The following is a 19722-nucleotide window of genomic DNA, read 5'->3' as shown; positions in this document are numbered from 1 at the left end:
TGTCTGTCAAAAACTTTGAAAACTGCCTACATTTGACAGAAGACGCCAGGGTAATTCAGGAAAAAAGTTTTAGAACTACTTTCTTCTTGCTACCACGATGCAACATATTGCATGGATGTAAACAAACCTGGCTGTTGGTACTGCAGTAATAAACATCCCTGCTGTATTGATGCTCCATATGGTACAAATGGAATGAATGCTAAATCTATAGACAGAAAGACAACTGTGCAGCAGTCAAGTACTTCCATGTGTCTACTACAGTAGTTATGCACAAAGAATTTAAAGAGCAACCCCATAAAGGATGAATTACACCTCTCAGTTGTTTGAAGACATAGGAAACCAAATAAAACATATTGTACATATGTGTCAGGTATTTCAGTCTATATAGTCTATTTTGTTTTGATTTATTGTTCAGTGCTGATTTAAGATGGTTAAATCTCAATACATTGTATTATAATCTAAAAAGTACTTTATTATCTCAAATAAAATGCACTGTTATTTGTGTTTGCAATGTGACAAAATGTGTGACAAAGGTGCAGGGATACTTTTGCAAGGAACTATATAATACATCTAACAGAAGAAGATATTCAACATAAATTTTTCCCAGCCAGACTCATGACTCAAAAAATAAATCATCCATGGTTAAGATGTTTAATCATGGTAAAGAAATATATATTTCTTTGATGCTTTACAGAAGCTGGTTCCAACCAGGTTCAGAGCCAAACCTCTGCTTTGGAGCGAGACCCAGACATTTTCATGCTGAGGGGACTTCAAAATGCAAGTTTGTTTGCGGCAAAGAACACACCATGCGCAAGCGATTAATGTAAAGTGTTTTAGGAGAACACCATGTCAGAACTGCTGACACTGATAAAAATGCAAAGACCACATTCTGGACCCTTTAAGACACAGGAAGTGATAAAACTCTAAATCGATCCCATCTGCTGGAAAACCTGGGTTTCTTGGAAAACGAAGCACAGAGGGTTTGCATTTTTCTTTTCATGAAGAAACACTAAAGGAAGACTTTTTTTTTTTTTTGGACTGCTAGAATGAGACAGAAGAGGTGAATAGCTGAAGACAAAAATCCTTCCACTGCTTAAACTGCCAACAAAAGCACTAATACCGTCGTGTGGAAAATGATAAAAAAATAATTGTCTGGAAGTAAATGAAAGTCCTATGGCCACATTTTATGAATGATCTGTTTAATCACTGAAGATGGACATCAAACTGAACACATTTAAATTCACTCACCAAAGCACAAAGCAAATCGACGGCCTCAAGGACCAGTTCCTGGTGTCCAATCCTTGCAACGCCCAGTTCCTCCAAGTCTTGATGAGTGATCTTTAATAGCTGTTCTCCGCTGATCTTTTCCCTCTCAAAGTTACTAATATACTGCTGCAAGCTGTCATCCAACCCTGGAAACACACAAAAGGGAAAACATAAAGCTCCTGTAGAAAAAAACGCCCTCTAAAATAAAATTAAGTTGTTTGCCTTAAAACAATTTAATTGTTGGTAGCAGAGCAGAGCACGGAAGAGAGAGTCTTCTCTGTAACAATTGCTGTTGCCCTGGACATTGCTAATTGATCCAAACCCTGAAACATCATAATTTTCTTAGCATATTATTAATACATATCAAGCAATATTTCTAATATCTTGAACATAACATCCTGGTTGATTCTATTTTCTTTTATTGCCTTTGATAGCTGCTATTTTTTTTTAAATTTCATTGTGTTTTCTTGTACAATGACAATAAAGGAATTATTTTCTATTCCATTAGTGGGACACCTCCTTCTACCTCAATATTCTGTTTGAATAATCATCGGCCTACGCATAAATAAGCACTAAATGCTATTGTGACAATGGTTTAAAAGTTCATTAAAATTATGTTCAATACACATTTGAGTTGGTTTTAGATGGCCTCTTGAGCTAAACCTTAGCTTTAGACTTCAGGACAAACTTCTCTGGATTTATATAAAATTAATAGAAAAGAGTTAAAAGCTGCAGGTAAGATATTAACTGATTATAACCTTTTAACAGAACCGCAGTTCAAAAAACCTGAACAGTCCCTTTCTTGCTGAACAGAAACAATACAGTTTGACTTTATTAGCGTGGGTCTTAAATGCACAAGTCTGCACAGTGCAGATAAGGAACAGGTGGGACGGCCATATTTGTTAACTAAACAAACTGTAAACGGAACAACGGTTGAAACCTCCAAGTTTGTGTAGCTGCTGAAACAATGAGGCTATATTTACAGCTAAGTGATGTTAATGGGTGTGGGTGCCTGCAGTAAACGTGTCAGTATCAGGGACAGCCCCTTGATGCTATTTAAAGATCAACAAGTTTGACCGTTAACTTCTGCAGCCACTGAATGAAGCATAGGATGCAGGTAGAGCTGAAAGTACTTTAACGCTCACTGCTGAACAACATAAACAAACCTCCAAAACATGCCACCCCCTTGCAACAGAGGAGGAAAAAATGGGCCTTTGTGTGTGTTTTTCCATGTGTGTGTTTAGCCGTGGGTGTGGAAGTAAAAGCCATGTCTCTCTGCCCATCAAAGAGCGCACAGAGAGGGGGCAGCTGCAGCTTCATGGCCCCGTGCCCTGCTTCTCTAAAAGGCCCGTCAGCTGCGAGACACCCTGACTCTTTCATGCCACACACACGCAAACACTCGCACAAATAACATTAGTCAGAGCGAGGGTTTCAGGGCCCAAGGAGCCCTGACATAAAGCAGATGCATCCATGCTGAATTTGGAGCTCGACGTTGTTTAGTTTTATACTGCAGCACCTGATGTCTTTGTGCTACTGTGACGCTCAGCCTGTGCACCTGTTGCTGACAGTTTGCATACAGAAAAAAAAACCCAAATGTGTTAGTCAGCGCTGACCAAACAAGATCGAACTGCTTGCATTACAGCATCAGCAGGTCTGACTCAACCTGTTGCAAATCCATAATCTGTAAACTGAGGTTTTTGGTGGTACAGATTTAGCCGAGGCTAGATAATATGCTTTATATATGTCAAATATTTTGCATTCAATCTGATTTGTTTGGGAATGTGAACAGAAACAAACTCTATTGATCAAGCTTCCATAGGCAGATGTCAGTCACTGTCCTTGTGGTCTAATCTGTTTCAGATTAGACCATTAATATAGGTAGACTAATAAAATTTGATTCTCAGAGAAAAAATAATATTTTTATTACACCCTCCATTAGGTTCCATTTAAATGCACCAAAATAAGAATTGATTACAAGGCTATCCTCATTCATGCTGCATCCCTAAAACCTGACTTTTACTGTTCTTTTGTATTTTAGAAGGTGAGTTGTCTTTATTTTGATAAATTTCATGAACAGGATTTTTTTTTTTCTGCAGTATTTTACCTGCTGAAGATCAAAATAAAAATACGGTGGGGGCTTGAACCAGCAACCTATCAGTTACAGGATGAATTCTTATCTCCAGAGCCACTGCCGCCATAGACCCTTAACTTTTGTGATTCTTGTGTTTACTTCAATCACTCATACACCAAAAATTGTATGTTCATAATTTCCACCATCTCAAGCCAGTTGTTTGGAACTTCTTTACTGTTCACAATCACAAAGGTTTATTCCTATAAAGTGCTGATTTATAATGCTAATTAAAATTCTTCAGGAGGAATGTTGCCTATAAAACAAAATATGTATTTTGAATAAGAAATCCAGAGTGGCAGTAAAGTTGACTTTTAATAACCGCTGGAATCCTTGGGAAAGGTTACTGTGTATATGAGAGCTGGAGTTATTCCCCCTGAGTCACAAGGGAAATTTTTCATGACTTGATAAACCATTAACCAGCACATAAGTCAAGTCCATTTAGGCTCATTACATTTTTCTCATTCCTCAGCATGCTAATTCCCAGGCAAGACTTCAGAGAACAGTTAAGATTAACCTCTGACTGGTCGGCATCCTCTGAAGGAATTCAATTCAGATGGAAAATGAAGGGGGCAGAGTGCCGGCCGCAGCCAAGTACAAACACTGGGGCCAGTCTCCTAATGCAATTAGGGGAAGACAAAGAGTGGAGTTTTCAAGGAGGCAACATTTCTACTTCCTGCTGCGTTAAAAAGGCATTTCCTGTTGAATGGTGCAACCGTGCCCAACGTCAAAGAGGGAAAGTTGTGGGTTGAGATACAGTAATGACCTCTGCTGATTTATGTCAATTGTTCCAAACAATGTAATTTCACCCAACCAGACTGAGGCTTTAAAAAGTCTGAAATCAAATGAGATGACAGTAAAGACTCTCCGCTTTCCATGTAGATGTTATCTGATTTAGTTATCTACAACATTTCCTCTCCTAATCCTTTATGTACACCTCAGAACAACAGCAAACACTTCAGCACTACCAGAGACTGAAAGTAGGATAAATGTGCTGTGCAGACATTGTTCATTATAATTGCACCAACACCAAGGCTACAAAAAGAAAAACTCCAACACAGTCTTCCCTCTGAACTCAAAACCTTCTGGTTAAAACAAAAAAAAGTGGGTGTCCTTACTGTGGGGCTTATAAAACATTTATTGTCCCTCGATCAATGGCTGCCAGGGAGTGCGAGGGACTATCAATTTTCATTTAAGACAGAACAACCAGTAAAAGAGATGGAGTGTCACTTTATTGTGAAGTGAGGGATGGGAGGCAGAGGAGAAGGCTGTGTGAGTGCTTTTCAAAGTCTGTGGAAGATGAAACACTTTGGAGGAGTTTTATAGCGACTCAACTACTTGGCAGCTGTCTTCTAACTGCACCATGTGGGTGAAGCAGAAGCAAAAACAGACAACACCAACATCAACTATAACTTCACCATCAGTGAAGGTGTAAAAACATGTTGCCAATGAATTTAAATTAGAACCCGTATTACCAAAGCTACCACTATCCATCGTCAGTTCTCTGGACCAATAAAGGAGAAAATCTTCTCAGATATTAGAAAGGTAATCCTTTCAATCTGCTTTTCTGTAAAATGTTAGTTTTATATTGACTTTATCCCGGTCTGAAGAAAGCAGGAGAATTTCGAAATGTTCAACATTGCCCATATTATAGTCTTAAACACATTTTAAAAATGGGACAATCTTATTTATTGACTCCTGAATTTAACTACATTTTATAGAAAGACAGGTGTTATTGGAGGAGAGAATTAAGAATCAAGCAGTGTCCGGAAGACAACTCAGTGTATTCTTTGCACACACAGTTGCTCTCCTAGAGTGGCACCTGCTGTTGAGTGTGGGGTCTTCTTACCACCCACCAACTCAGCTTCTGTAAACACTGATTACATGTTGAACAGGTTATAAATGCATTTCTAGTGTGTGTATGAATAAACAGACTCAAGCAAGCAAAGAGTTGGAAAGTCTCTGCAACGGAAATTGAGTGAAACCTGTAAGCCTCTAAGCATTTGACTTTGGCAGTATAAATACAGTTGTCCTTCTCTTGCAAAATAATATGTTTTGACCTATTCTCAACACTTTATAAACACCTGGAGCTTTTTTTAAAAAAAAAAATGGTACACCTGTTGTGCAGTGCGACCTGTAGGTTCAGTAGAAGAAATATCAGGATCTATAATTTGTATTTATGAGATGAAAAACACGCTCAAAATCAGCCAAGATGTCTTCCTTCACCAACTTCATCCGTCTGTCCCAAAAAATGTGCAGATCAATAAGAATTTCAGTCCTGCTTCTGGTGGTCAACTTGTCGTTCTCAGAGGTTTGGTTACACAAAAGGGTGAAGAATCCCACAGAGAGAACTAAACAAGCACCTTCCCCCATGAATCCCTCCCTGTGCTCCCAGTGGGAGGTGCAGTCACCAAGTAACGCACTCACATAGACACAGGCACAAAAACAATATGCCTGCTGAGGTAACTAGTGGGAAAGCTGCTGGGTGTAGAATAGCAAAGCCACTGTAACTCCACTGTCTTTTTACGTAAGCCCGGCCTCCGAACCTGTGGGGAATGGTCAGGAATTTGACTCATTGTTCTCCACTCAGCAGCTCCATTGTGGGAACTTGCACCAGCTCTGGCACAATGGTCTCTGGCCGGACCAGGCATGCAGTAATTGAAGGGAAAGAGAGTGCTCCTCTCGGGTACTGCAGTGCTATTCTCTAATGCATGACTTCACAGAAGGACAAACAAGCAACAAAGCAAGTAAACACCCTTGCAATTAGCATGTTATGAAGTTTTTTATATCAACTCTTTGACATACAGACACTGGAGATAAGTTAGTGAGTGCTAAGAAATCTCTGTCAACGATCATACAGTTCCCAAAACATTCACAATAGTTTGTATCCAAAACAAAATTTGCCTGATACTATCCGAGTGCTCAACTGTATGACCCTGCGGGACTCATTTTTCGTCTTATCATTCCTCCCTGTAGTTAACAAAGACTGTTTAACTTCATGTACCCTAATCTCAAACTACAGACAAGTAGTAGCTACTCATCCCGAGCAGGTCTCCTGAGTGTGGAAAAGCAGCTGAGGCTGGCCCCTCCAATGGAGGACAAAAGCAGCTCTGTCTCAAGCACGGTGATGGACGATGACTGATGAGCGAAGAGGGTTTAAAGGTTACGAAGCTGTTACAGTTTGAGCGGATCAGCAAGTGTGAGTTCCACTTTGGTTTGCAGAGGTACAAAATTTTCACAGGGAAACTCTGACATTATCCAGCTGTGTTTGGCTCAACCAATAATTTAGCCACACATGTAATTGGATATTGTTAAGTTTCTAAAAACTAATTCATTTGCTAATTGGTAAAAACTGCTAATAAAATAAAGAAGGGCAAGCCTCAATTTAGGTTATGAGAGATCTTAGCCTGTCTTTGACTTTTGGTTGCAAACATTATAAAACAGAGAAGAAAAACAAGGAGAGAAGCAGAACAGCTGCAGGCTTTTTCAATGGATGTCTCTGCAAACCCGGAGCAACCATAACAGTTGGCCCCTAAGCTAAGGGTGTGGAGAAAACAAAATAAGAGCTTACGGTCTTAGTGAGGGTTGTTTCTTTGCAGCTGAAATTTGACCCAGTTTTTATCTGTCTTTGTTGGGTTTTACAAACATCTTTCACATAAAGCATCAGATTTAATAATGCCCAGTGGAAATGAATGCCTTGTTGCATATGACTAACAATTTAGAGATTATTAATAATTATACATTTCATTTAAATGTCGCCCTTTTAAAACACTCAAGGACACTGTACAAACAAGTTAAAAACAACATAACAAACCATCAGCATCTTACAAAAATAAACCATTACAGGGATTTTGTAATTGTGGATAACTTCCAAAACAATTATCCACAAACACAGGGGAAAAAAAATCCTCATTATATTTACAATAGAAATCCTTTAAATTCTGATGCAAACATAGCCATGTCTAAGGTTGTTCTCAACATTTGTATCATAAACTACTCCTATTAGACTGATCATTATAAAGGAAGGTCCTGTCAAGTCTTGTTGGGCCTGTGTCAAGGTATGCCAAAGCTTTAAATAGAAATGCTTTCAAAATGAATACAATAAGGAAGAATTGTCCCTTCTCCACCTGTTGCTGCAAACTGCCACTCATTTGGCTGAGACAAGATTTCTTAATCTACTTCTGCAGAACACAATGACAAATGAAAGAGGTAAATCTGCTACTACTTGATCTGAATCTGTAACATGTGAATATCCTTACAATGCAATAAGCACATAATGTAGCAATACAACTAAAGCAAGAAGAGATACAAAAATACTTTGGTGCAGCATCACCAATTCATTTCAAATTATCGATAATTTCTCCTGCTCTCTGCTGCATTTCCCACTTGTCCTTTTTAAATTATATATTGCTAAAAACACACATTGCTGTCAGAAAATAGCCCTGTCTGTCCAATCTGTTTTTAGAATCAGTATCAGAATCAAATACTTTATTGATCCCCAAAGGGAGATTGTTTTTTTGTTAACAAGCTACTCCATTCAAGGTGTTAAATATAAGCACATATAACCATTTTTGTAAAAAATGGTTATATGTACAACTTTTGTAAAAGAAAAAAAAAAGTGTATATATATATATATATATATATATATATATATATATATATATATATATATATATATATATATATATACAAAACAAAGAAATAAAAGAACATGGAAATATATTATTTACTGAACAAGACCAGCAGCTTGCAGAAATAGATTTTCTAAGTCTCAGTTGGTTCCTTTACATAAATCCTCAGTCTTCTGGCAGTCTACCTACTACACTCCATCTCGTCACCACAAGCATAAATTCACAGTAAAGAAAGCAACAAAGACCTCAGAAATGTTGCAGACACGCCCCTCCCGTCTCTCTTCTTGTTCCAATGTCTACTCGTCGACCCACCACAGAATTTCCTTTTCCTGACCCCTCTAATGTTCATATTGTTGTGGTTCAGCCTGTTGACATTTACCCCAAGTGTTGAATGGGTGCATTACAATAGAGTGTCTAATGTAAGGACTGTTTGTTAGCTATAAAACCCTGTCACAAGTTAATATTAGCTGTCTGTGTGGCCCTACAGTCACTACTGAGGATTGCATTTTGTTTAAAATGCCAAGTCAGACAACATACCATCATTTTTCACTTACATATAAACATACTGTGAGAAGAATCTATATTAAAAAAATATTTTTTTTATACTAAAACAGAAGCAAAAAGAAGAAAGGAGAAGAAAAAAAAGACTATTTCTTTAGGGGAACAATTCATATCAGTTTCTGAATCACAGTTACTGAGACAAACACATAAAAAGGAAAAGCAAAACAAAAACATTGAACTCTGCGTGGTACTTTCCCATCACATGCATGGGTGTATGATCAGGGTGGCCCTGCATGCTGATTACAGACCTGTTTGCTAGCACCATAATAGCGGCCTATGGAAACCACAATAAAGACAAATAAGATTTAGTGGGAGGAAATGAACCCCACTCATTTGCTTTTCCAAGGGAATAGAGTAGCACCCTCTGTTTTGCCGTTGAATATGGGAATATTTTCAAGCAGAGTCAAAGTTAAATTTGCAACATTATGTTGTTTATTCCCACAGCAATGCCTTATTTGACGTTCCGACAGACAAATATGTTAGACATGACAAAAAGCTTTTAATTAAACTTAGACTTGTCCCAGTGCCTCACATGACTCAGTACAATACTTGCTAGATTCCTAGTGTTGATTCCCATTGAAGAATAAGGACCACTAATTGTCATGAATCTACGAGAGGGCAAATGGCCACGAACATCTCAAAAAACCCAACTGAGAGAGCAGAAGCAAGCTTCTAACTTTGCAGGGGATATGTCTGTTGTCTCCCTGGCCTGTTCAGACACACATCTGAGACTTCTGTCTACCAGATAAATCCAGATGGAAGGTTCTTTGGTGGAAAACTGTTACTGGTGGCCAACCCACTCATCTACAATGGCTATAAACATGAACTGGCTGTATCTGCTAACAAAATTAAGCCTAGAGCAATGCCAAGGGGGAAGAGCCAGGAGTTGAAGAAGGAAATGGGACAGAGAGATGGGGGCGTTTAAAAAGTAGAGCAGGCTTGTGTCTAGGTCTGAAGTACCTCTGCTCCCAGTATAAATAATTAGTTACCGCTCAGAGCAAGAACACTAAAAAACATTTTTTTTGCTCTCGTATCTTAACTTACTGTAGCTCTTTAAGAGAAATTACCTGAAATCAGACTCGGTTAACCTATTAGCTTCTTGGGACACACTTTTTCTCAACATATAAAACAGAAGCAGCTGAATGAATTATGCAATTCAAGACATCACGAGTCTGCCTACAGGACTGTAGGCAGCTGATCCTGTTCTCCCTGCTGCGAGGGATGTGGGTAAGGGATGGTGAGTCATCCTCAGTTAGAGAGAGATCAGTGACTGACAGTGTGTCACCCACAAGCCAGGACAGGGTGGCTCTGACGCACACAAACAATTTAATGCTGTGCTGTACATTTTCTCTCAACAGTCTTTCTTTGATGTTGCAACATTTAGTTTTAATGCTCAAAAACCACAAGTGGATTCTCAAAGAAAACAAACAAACACGGGTATCTATCCCGACCTCACTCACCATGCTTAAAACACACTCCACCCAACTGGAGTTGGGTGAGGTCCGCAGGTGAGGTTTATTTGTAGCACCTGGTGGGAATCTCCCAGCCATGCCAGATCCAGAAAAGAGAACTTTTTATACCTGTATGAGATTAGTATATTGTTGACCTGAAGTAATATCAAGATGGTACATTCAAACAGACAAAAGACAGGTGAGATAGTTTACTCAGGTGTTTGCAGCAAAGCTTTCAAAAGAGAGGCTCAACAAACCCTCCAATGATTGCTTCCTCCAAGATGGAATTTGTACAAAGAGGAGCCACCCAATCTTCTAGAAAAAAAACTTTCAAAACCTATATTTGCTTGGATACTCTGTTTAAAGCTGGGTTGAAAAGAGAAAACAATGATTTTTACAATTCTTTGTCTTTTCTAGAATGATGATTTCAAGTTAAGAGATGGTGGTCAGCAGGTGTTTCTAGTATACCTGTGTATTGCATTCTTTAACTAGACTTGGGCTGGAATAAGGAAGTAAGTAAAGACAAAAGGATGTTTTTCCTAGCAGATGATCATAGTGATGGGAATTCTAGGGCTAAATGAACAGTAGGGAAAAGCCGTCCTCAGTTCTTCGTTGCTATATGCTTCAGGAATTTTTTGAAGGCTCCCTAACTGTCTTTCAGACAAACTAAATGAAAACCAAAGCTTGGCACAGTAGTGTCAATTCATTAGCTTTATGGATTAATAGAATAACATTCTGCTTTAAGGGCCGCAGACCTGCATTAAAGAAAAACAATAATGACTATCAGTCACAAAACAGAGTCTGGGACTTCCATTTAGCCTTCAAAGTATTTTTAGCTCCATTTTCATCTATTCAATCAGAGTACACAAAGGTATAGTTACCTAATGTACCATAGATGTACATTAGGGGTTTGTATCTGATATCGTAATATTTCAGGCTATTATTATAAAATAAGAAAGAAGGTAGTTCTTATACTGTCCTGCAACTTTTGGGTTGCAAGACGACTATTCGTCCCACTGAGCCACAGTCACCTCACTCACAGACCTGGCCCATAACATTCAATTATACACCCTGGTGAAAAGAAGACTTTGACAGAGTGTCAGGTCTGTCAAAGTCCTGACAGCAATTTTGTTAGCACCAAGGTGCAATAACCACCAACTTACTGTTATACTTTTAAGACTAGTTAGCATCTGCTTTAGAAACTTTTTCTGTGAAGGTAACGATTTGATTTAATTGAAAAAAAAAACAAAAAAACTACATCTCTATTCTTTTGTTTCAGTGTTTGAACATGAATGTGTGTAAGCGATATCAGCACATCCATACACTTCCCTATTTTCCTTCTTCTGTTTTCATTTGAACCACTGTGCAACCACTGATAAAGCATAGCCGCAACCTAAAACTTGGTCATACCAAAATACTTTGTTTATGTACAATAGTTAATGACAGTTTATATTTTAAGCAGACCCATTTCACCATAGCTTTTTCTTTCATTACCTAAGCAAGGCAGCTCCTGGGCCAATCCTCTGAGGGCAGACCAAGGCCAAACAGCTTGTAATACTAAACCGTGATCACCTGGGAGATTTGCAATGCACATTTAAAATTTGAATGAGAAGCAAACAGGTCTAGCCTGGGAATGTCAGGGATACGGGGAGACACCCCGCCTCCAGTTCCCACACTGTGACAAAACATGTTTGAAGCTGACGTAAATGCAAACTGATTTAAAAAAAAAAGAAAAAAGGAATAAACAAAAAAAACTACCCTTTAACATATTTAGCCATATTTACAATTTTAAAGGTGATGTGAAAAAGTGTGAATATGAAATTGGAACATGCAGATTAATATTTGATTATTTCTCTTAAAGACTCTCTGTGCTGGAGGCTCTGGAGCATCTGGACTATGTGAGAAACAGGCTGCACAGGAACCAACAGTGACAAAACTTCTCCCCAGGGGGAATCCTCTTACAGCACTTCTCTTTAAACTCCAAACGCCGGTTCCTTGGAAAAATGACACTACAGTCTGCTGATCCATGCAACACAAATGGCTGAGAAATCTTTTTAAAAAAAGGCTGTTTGACTGGATGAATTGAAACTAGTGAATAAGAAAAGAAGCCAAACTAGGTTTCAGTTGAACAAATTACACCAGCTTCCTACTTCCTTTCAAAGGCAAGCTGGCATCAGGGACAAACAAACTTCTGCAGTCTTTCAAGAGTACGTCTGGATTTATTTGACACCTGTTCCTCTTGAACCACGCATGCACAGTTTGCGCAGAATACCGGCTACTAAAATGAATTAATGGTGCCGGTGGTTGATATCTCACACAGAATTATACTTCCCTTATACAACAGGCGCTAAAGCAGCAACAGGAAATTCTACCATGAAACTGAGATGTCTGCATTACGTCTGCTCACGCTCCTGTCTAGGAAGTTTCTGTTTCTGCAAGATAAAGATCAAGGTGCGTCATCCCTTTCGACACACCTTGCTGTCATCCCTGCAGATGTTGCTGCTCACGACATCCATCACTGAAGTCACTCACCTTGTTGGGATTCAAACTGTCTTGTTATTTTACCCCAAACAAATGCATGGTCAAAGGGGAAAGTGAATATAGCACATGTTTATCACTTCTCTAACCACCCAGCTGCCTCTTTAGCACCTTGGCGTTACTTCAAAGCCTGACACCAAAAGTTTGGCTGCCAAGCATTTCTGGATTTAAAATGTGATGAACAATGCCAAAGACATAACACTGCATTTTATTTAGATGAGTAGCCACAATGATGTCAATAATTGTTGCAGATAGGCATGGATTGGTATAAGGTTCTCTATAATATGAAAATTAAACAGCATTAGTGTATTTACACACAAACATATTTAAAACAACTTATTGGCCAGTTCAAATATTCTCAAATTAAGATTTAAAACAACATTATCTTAGTAAGAGCGATGGCTGAAAGAGTCAACTATTTGAAAAAAAAATTCTACTGGCCAAAATCAGAATCGGCAGGTCAGGCTTTTTAAAGATCATTGACCAGCCAGAAAACTGCAACCCGTGCACCACTAGAAATAACAACACATGATTTAATAACCTCATGAAACAAGCTATTACAAAAGTCTAAGATTGATTGTTGTGGAGGGAAACAAAAATGTTTGAGAAATGATGAATTTGCCACGAGATTATACAAAAGAAAAAAAACTTTTAGTTATAGGAAAGAAAGAAAATTTGTGGGAAAGAAAAACTGAGGTGAAGGCATTAACATCAGGGATTTCAAATTCAAGGCCTAAAGGTTGTATGCCCTGAAACCTTCATGGGTCCCCAGTCCTGAAAATCTGAATCACATGACTCTATTGCCAACTCAGCATCTGTCAACTTCAATAGAGTCCTGCAAATAAATTAATGATTGGTTTGAGGTGTGTTGAAGCAGACACACATAAAAGTTGCAAGAGTTTGACAGAGGATCACATTCAGTTTTGGTGGGTCACACCAATATGACTTACAAGTGCAGCTGTCACTCCTTGTACTGATGTGTGGCGACCCAGGTTATTTGGTCTGAAACCACCTGTTGTTCAAACACAGGGATGCACAGAAAGATCCGGAACGGTTGTGAGCGGCAATGGCTAATTTTATGCTTCACAAGCCCTGATCAGTGAGTGACTGGTAGGAAACAATATCTCATCTTCTGTCTGATTAAAAAAAATGCACCAAGTCCCAAGGTTTACAGTTACAGGAACACTATTCTGTGTGGAGGTTGTTACTGAGGGAAGAGAACTTGATTACATATTTAAATTGAAGTCAGACAACAAACAAAATAGTGTGGAAAGCTTCTAGAAAAGAAATTATTTCCACAGAGGCATATCTGTTGTTCTTTTGTACTGCTGCTTTTATTCAGGGACCATTCAACAGAAGGTCATACCTATTACAATAAAGTTGCTACAATTTTTCTTTATAATAGTTAAACCCCTTCTGACCTTTAAAACACTGGATAATGAAATGACTATTTTGGAAATCTCACCAAGTGAAAAGTTTTCTAACATGTACAAGGGATATACTGTTGAGAAGTCTTGCCTCACTAATCATGACAAATGCTAAAATAAGATGCTACGGACAGTTTAGAATGTCAACTTTGCAATGGTTTTGTTTTTAAGCTGTGCAACTCTGACTACGTCCTCACAATCAGAGTGATGACTCAATGTAAATAATAATTGTTCACTACAGAAGAATGCGTAAGGTTCCTTTTATAGTTGCAAGTGAACAAACATTTTTCCTGAAAAGGAATGAAGGAGATATAATGTAATTATTTTTATTTGGGCTCTATTTGGACAGATCTTTGATACAAAAGTAGCAATCATTTATATGTCCACTCTTTCTGATACTTGGCTTTTGTAATTTAACTTGGCAGCATGTAAGAAATGATACACTGGAGGGGATTCAGTGCCTCAGCTTGCTAAGAATTGGACAGGAGCCATTCAGTCTGACAGACGTTGCACCAGTTTATATGTCTGGAATGCCCTGTTAAAACCCAGTAGGTCCACAATGGACTAGAGGGGAGGGATTGGTGAATGAAATACTATTCAGCTAAGTTAGAGCTAAATAATCTCATGATGCTCCCAGCTCTTCTCAGATGAAGTGCTGCCTGTGTGGAATCAGGACTATATTTGGAGAAGTACTTTCGTCACATGATTTAAACTTCTTGCCTCATGAACTTGGGCATGTAAGTCGTTGTTTTGATGTAATTTGTGGAAGTTATTCAGGTCCAACCAAACTCAAATCGCAGGCACGGTTTTAAAATACATTTATTGAGACTACTCTCAATAAATGTATTCATTGCAAAAAAAAAGTGAAGTTGTCTCTTAGAGGAAGTGATCACAACACATGAGATATGGCTTAGCAGTCACACGACACCATAGGACCAGCTGGAAAATCAGAGCTTGTGGTGAAGGACAACTGCTACAGGCCATTTCTAGGCACCAAACAAAAAAAACAAGTGTCTAAATTCAAAGAATCAAACTCCCTTTCACTGGCAATAAGCATCAAGCGACAATCACTTGATCTCTTCTGACAATGCAGGTGATTAGCAACGGCTTCAATAGACAAAGAACTGTGGCTGAGTCCTGCTGAGGAGAACAGCCTGAGGCGAATGAGGACAAAGGTCTTCATATAGTTGCTTCCTGAGAGGATCATTTGACTTCAGTCACAAATAAGGAATGAAGGAAGGAAGGAAGATTTAGACAGTGGGTTACTGAGTAAAGTCTACAAATAATTTTACACACTATTTTATTTTTTTCATATTCATCCATAAATCAAAAAGTAGAGGAAACCCTGAAAAGCTGAGTTCCTGGGTAATGTTTTAGACTGCAACAACCATTGCTGCATATTAAAAGTTACTCAAAAGCTTTCCATGTTTTGTGGCTCTGGCAGATTAAAAGTTGACCCACCTGCTTGGAGCATAATTGCAGTCTACACCCACAGTAAACACCTATAACTAAAGCAAATAGTTGTTTAGCCAACTCAAACCACACCAGTTCAATGCTTTTTCGGAAAGCTTCTGTCATCCACTAATGTGCAAAAACAAAACTGCAATAAACTCTTCTGATGTAGTCCAAACATGACAACCCAGCATTTAACTCAAAACCCCAAATTAGATAAAGATGCAAACTCACATTCCCCGTTTATGCATCACCTGGTTTGAATGTGAAAAGGGTGTGTGAATTTTTCTCATGCTCATGCTTCTTCCCCTCTGTTGTGTTTACGGGGGGGCTACAAACCCCACGATTAGGAGCTGCACAAAAATCTGCTGAGTCAAATTTTCACCACTCTGACAGCAATGGAGGTTTGTATTGATAAATAATCCACAGTCAATGGGTGCACTAGCTGGGCTTTTTTTCTCCACATATGCCTGGATAATCCCTGTGCTCCCTACTGACACTCCCATTGACAGAACATACCTCTGTCTGATAAACAGACAGGGATGAGTCACACAATATGAGAGTTTAAAAAAAAGGGAAATCACCTAAGCTTTGTTATGGGAAGTTGTTTATAGTGACGCATAGAGAAACAGGGTAGTATCCAAACTGATCATTGTTTTTAAGTTCATGATTCATTTTCTTGCAGCATATCAGGAAAATTAATAAGATCCTAGTTTTGGTCTTTGGAACAGTGTCGCCTGTCACTGCTTTACATGCTTCTTATCCTCACATTCGCTTACACATAGTTATGCTGTGACTGGAGATGGGTTCAAAGATTAATGATGTCACCAACATAGCAAGCATTCCTTTCAGTGCCTTAAACAAGTCAGTGGGTCCTCGAGAGCTATCCGCAAATAATGAAGGGACATATCAGAAATAATTGATTACCGTTCATATTTTTCTAAATATCTAGTTACACTTTATGTTTCTGTCATATTTTAACAGGAACATTGGTGTTTGTTCCATTTCAACAGCTGGTCTGTCCTATTTAGGTCCCGGGTATTCGAGCAGATTATCAACAACTAGACTTTTAAAGACTTTTTATCATACTGTTTCTAAGGTTTAAATCACTTTAATGAGCTAATGATAAGTGTTTACAGTTTTCCTTTGGCTGTGTAGAGCATAGAGAGCTCAGCCCTCATCTCCCTCACTTATTGCTGTAATCTGTCAGTAAACTGCCTGAAAAATGACCACAGCATGGCAGGTAAAGAGATACTACTCACCATGTTTTGTTAAGATAACATTTAAAAACTACAGATAGCAAATTACATGGTCGTTAAGGAGCCAACTGCAGACAAGCCACCTGAGCAGAGTGCCCAACTAAGTAAACAGATAAGGTCAGCCCTGAAGACTTTAATTACTCTAAAAAGAACAGAACAGCAAAACAGTGCAATATTCTGCACTTAAAGCACTACCAGGCTGACATCGCTCTTCAGTGTGGATTAAGTTACTGAGTGGAGCAGAGTCAAAGTAGGCTATTTTCATTGTCAGAGAGGTCTTTAAAACAGTCAGAAGCCAATGAAGAAACTATGGCCAGGAAACAAAGAACAACAACCATCACTTTTTAAGATGATACTACTTTTAAACCAGGCTAGTTACTTGAGCTGGTAGCCTGACCAAATAATCCAGCTACAAAGAGCAGAGGGTTAAAATGGTATACAAGAAGAACTTTAAAAAAAACAACTCATGTTATCCTGTGGTTATGTTATCATGTAACACATTTTGAATGGTCTTGCTGCTGAAATGTGCAATATAAATAAACTTGATCATTTAGTTGTTTTTTTCTTGAGGCTTTAAAAAATTAATTAGAAGAAAATGTTACAACTCCATAGCTCTACCAGTAAATGATTCTATTTAGAAGCAGAGAGATTAATTACTTTTTAAAATCATCACATCAACCTATTTAATAATTATTCACTGTAAATGAATAACGTCAGAGTAAATATTTGAAAAACATAAACTGCATGGTCAAAGAAGTTACATTTAATCTACCATGGCTGGACTAGACTGTGACTTGAAAGCTACGGGCCACAAGGGCACAATGATTACTAGTATGCATCAGTATAACTTAATTAAAAATATTGAGCGAAACAATAGGGTGCAGGCTCTCTCTCTCTCTTTCTCTATGAAAGTCCAGTTTAAACATCTGAAAAAAAAATTATTTTGTCAGACTAACAGCTTAAAAATTCACTCATAGTGAAAAAAAAAATTATACAAGCATCACTGGTTTTCTAAGTTTGCTAAGTGAGAGTACAGAAGGGAATGTGGTTCTATTGTTATGCGGCTGAGTGAAGGTATGCTGTCACACTGGAGCAGTTTCTATGAAACTAACCACAGAAAACGAGAATCGAGTTTTAAGAGTTGTGAAATTTTGATGTTAGGACTGTTAAGCACAAACAAAACATTGACTAAAATCGTTTCACTCACCTTTCATCCAGTCGACAACTTGTTTTGGCGTCCACTTTGTTATCGGCTCCATGGCTTCTTAAGTAACAAAGTCAAAGACAGAAGAAAAATAAAACAAAAAGGTGACGGCGCCGATAAAAAAAAAAAAAAAAAGTATTAACTTTCAACTCTCCCCTGTCATGTTCTTCACACAAGCACGGCGACTTTAGTCTGCGTTCACTCACTAAACAACTCTGAACAATCACGCATGACTGGAGGCTGGACTGACTAAGACTGACATCCCCTACAGCGCCTCACTGCCCGGGTTGGGATTTGTGGTGCCTTCAGGGACTCCAGGAAAAAACACAATTTATGTGAAGAAGACTTTTCAAGAAAAAACGAAAGACTTTACCAGTTCAACACTTCTGAGGTAGCGTTTTTCATGTAATGTAATATATTTTGTACTGATTTAGTATTTTTCAGCTCCTCGCTGCCCAGAGTGGGACTGATGCTGCCTTCATGGACTGCTGGAAGGAAAAAACGCAATCTGTTTACAAAAATGCTTTCTAGTGAGCAGTCATTTAAAGGTAGATTTCTTTATATGTATTCGTTTATATATGATTTTTATTTTTATTTTACACCGACACAAATTATAATTAAATTTCATATCACAGTACTTTTTTAATCTATGGAAGACTGAAACAACACTAATCTTTCAATAAAATAAAATATATCCAGACCAGAGGACACCAGCACAAATCTTTGAACAAATCTTTATGCTAAAACAAATGCTACAGAAAGCACTCTGTAGGATGTGACGTTGCTGATTTATTCAAACTTTAAAACGATAATTCTATTACTTTTGGGGAAAACAAAATACAAAGTATATCTGAGATTTGAGAACAAGTGTTGTATAAACATAATTTTTTATATATAATAGTAATAATAAGTTTTCTAAAGTGAAGCTAGTTAAATCTAAATTATCATAATTTTTCTCTTTATGATACAACCCTCCTCCCCTCACAAAAAATAACAATAATAGTAAAATAAAATAAAATTGAAAAAAAGACGACCAAATGACTCACCACTGACCTCTACTGGTAAGCGATGATGTTGTAGCACACCGCTTCGCTTTGCCACAATGAAATAAAACCTTATCAATAAGGTAAAACCAAATAAAGCCAATCTATAATGACTGTAATTGTTGCTCCTTTCGTATGACAACAAAATCTTTAAAGCTTTATGAGTAATAAAAATTTTCAAGCAGCGAAACCTCTTTTGAGTTATGGAAAACATTCTTGTTGGTGTGCTATGAAGAGCTCTGGGAACCTATAGACGTGGTCTGCAACTTCAGTCCGTGAGTGTCACTAGAGTGCCCTACTCCAATGTACCTGAATCAAAAAGATAAATTACCGGCCTGTCTGATCATGTGTTTATGCCTTGACTCTGTCAAGAGGTGTGAGGTGGAGACGGTTAGATTTGTTCTAGACAGTCTCACCCATATTTTTTTCTGTTCAACTCAGAACCTCTGCAACAGCGTTATATTTTCTGCAGCTATTGTCAGATATTCTTGTGGGATTGTACTGCATTGAACTTCATCCATCATCTCTTCAAAGCTTCAAACTACAAACAGGACCACTTATATATTTCCTCTTTAAATTTCCCTTTTTCAAAGCCACAAAGGAACAAACTCCTTAAAAGATGTAAATCTTTCTCAGCTTCCTCATTGTTTTCCAGAAGGCTGAAACACACCTTAGAAACTGGGAGAAAATCCCTGTCCTTTCCATCATCCCACTCCTTTCCACTATCACACAGCTGTACTATAATCAGCTCCAGATGACAGT

General features: G+C 38.1%; 1 protein-coding gene across 2 annotated transcripts in view; it reads right to left on the bottom strand.

Moving 5' to 3' along the window:
* cnksr3 (cnksr family member 3) overlaps positions 1-18177 on the bottom strand; it is a 51467-nt gene extending 33290 nt beyond the window's left edge. The window contains exons 1-2 of one of the 2 annotated variants that reach the window (XM_028000154.1): positions 17921-18177; positions 1249-1412 (exon numbers count right to left, since the gene is read on the bottom strand). In XM_028000154.1, the coding sequence (XP_027855955.1) occupies positions 1249-1412; positions 17921-17972 (216 nt within the window). In that variant the 5' untranslated portion in view covers positions 17973-18177. The remainder of the gene's footprint in view (positions 1-1248; positions 1413-17920) is intronic. The other variant, XM_028000152.1, reaches the window with a different exon arrangement.
* Positions 18178-19722: the final 1545 nt, after the last annotated feature.

Source organism: Xiphophorus couchianus, chromosome 19 (assembly GCF_001444195.1).
Source record: "Xiphophorus couchianus chromosome 19, X_couchianus-1.0, whole genome shotgun sequence".
Classification (NCBI taxonomy): domain Eukaryota; kingdom Metazoa; phylum Chordata; class Actinopteri; order Cyprinodontiformes; family Poeciliidae; genus Xiphophorus; species Xiphophorus couchianus.
Note: the sequence above shows the minus strand (reverse complement) of the source record. Positions and strands in the feature narration are given on the sequence as shown.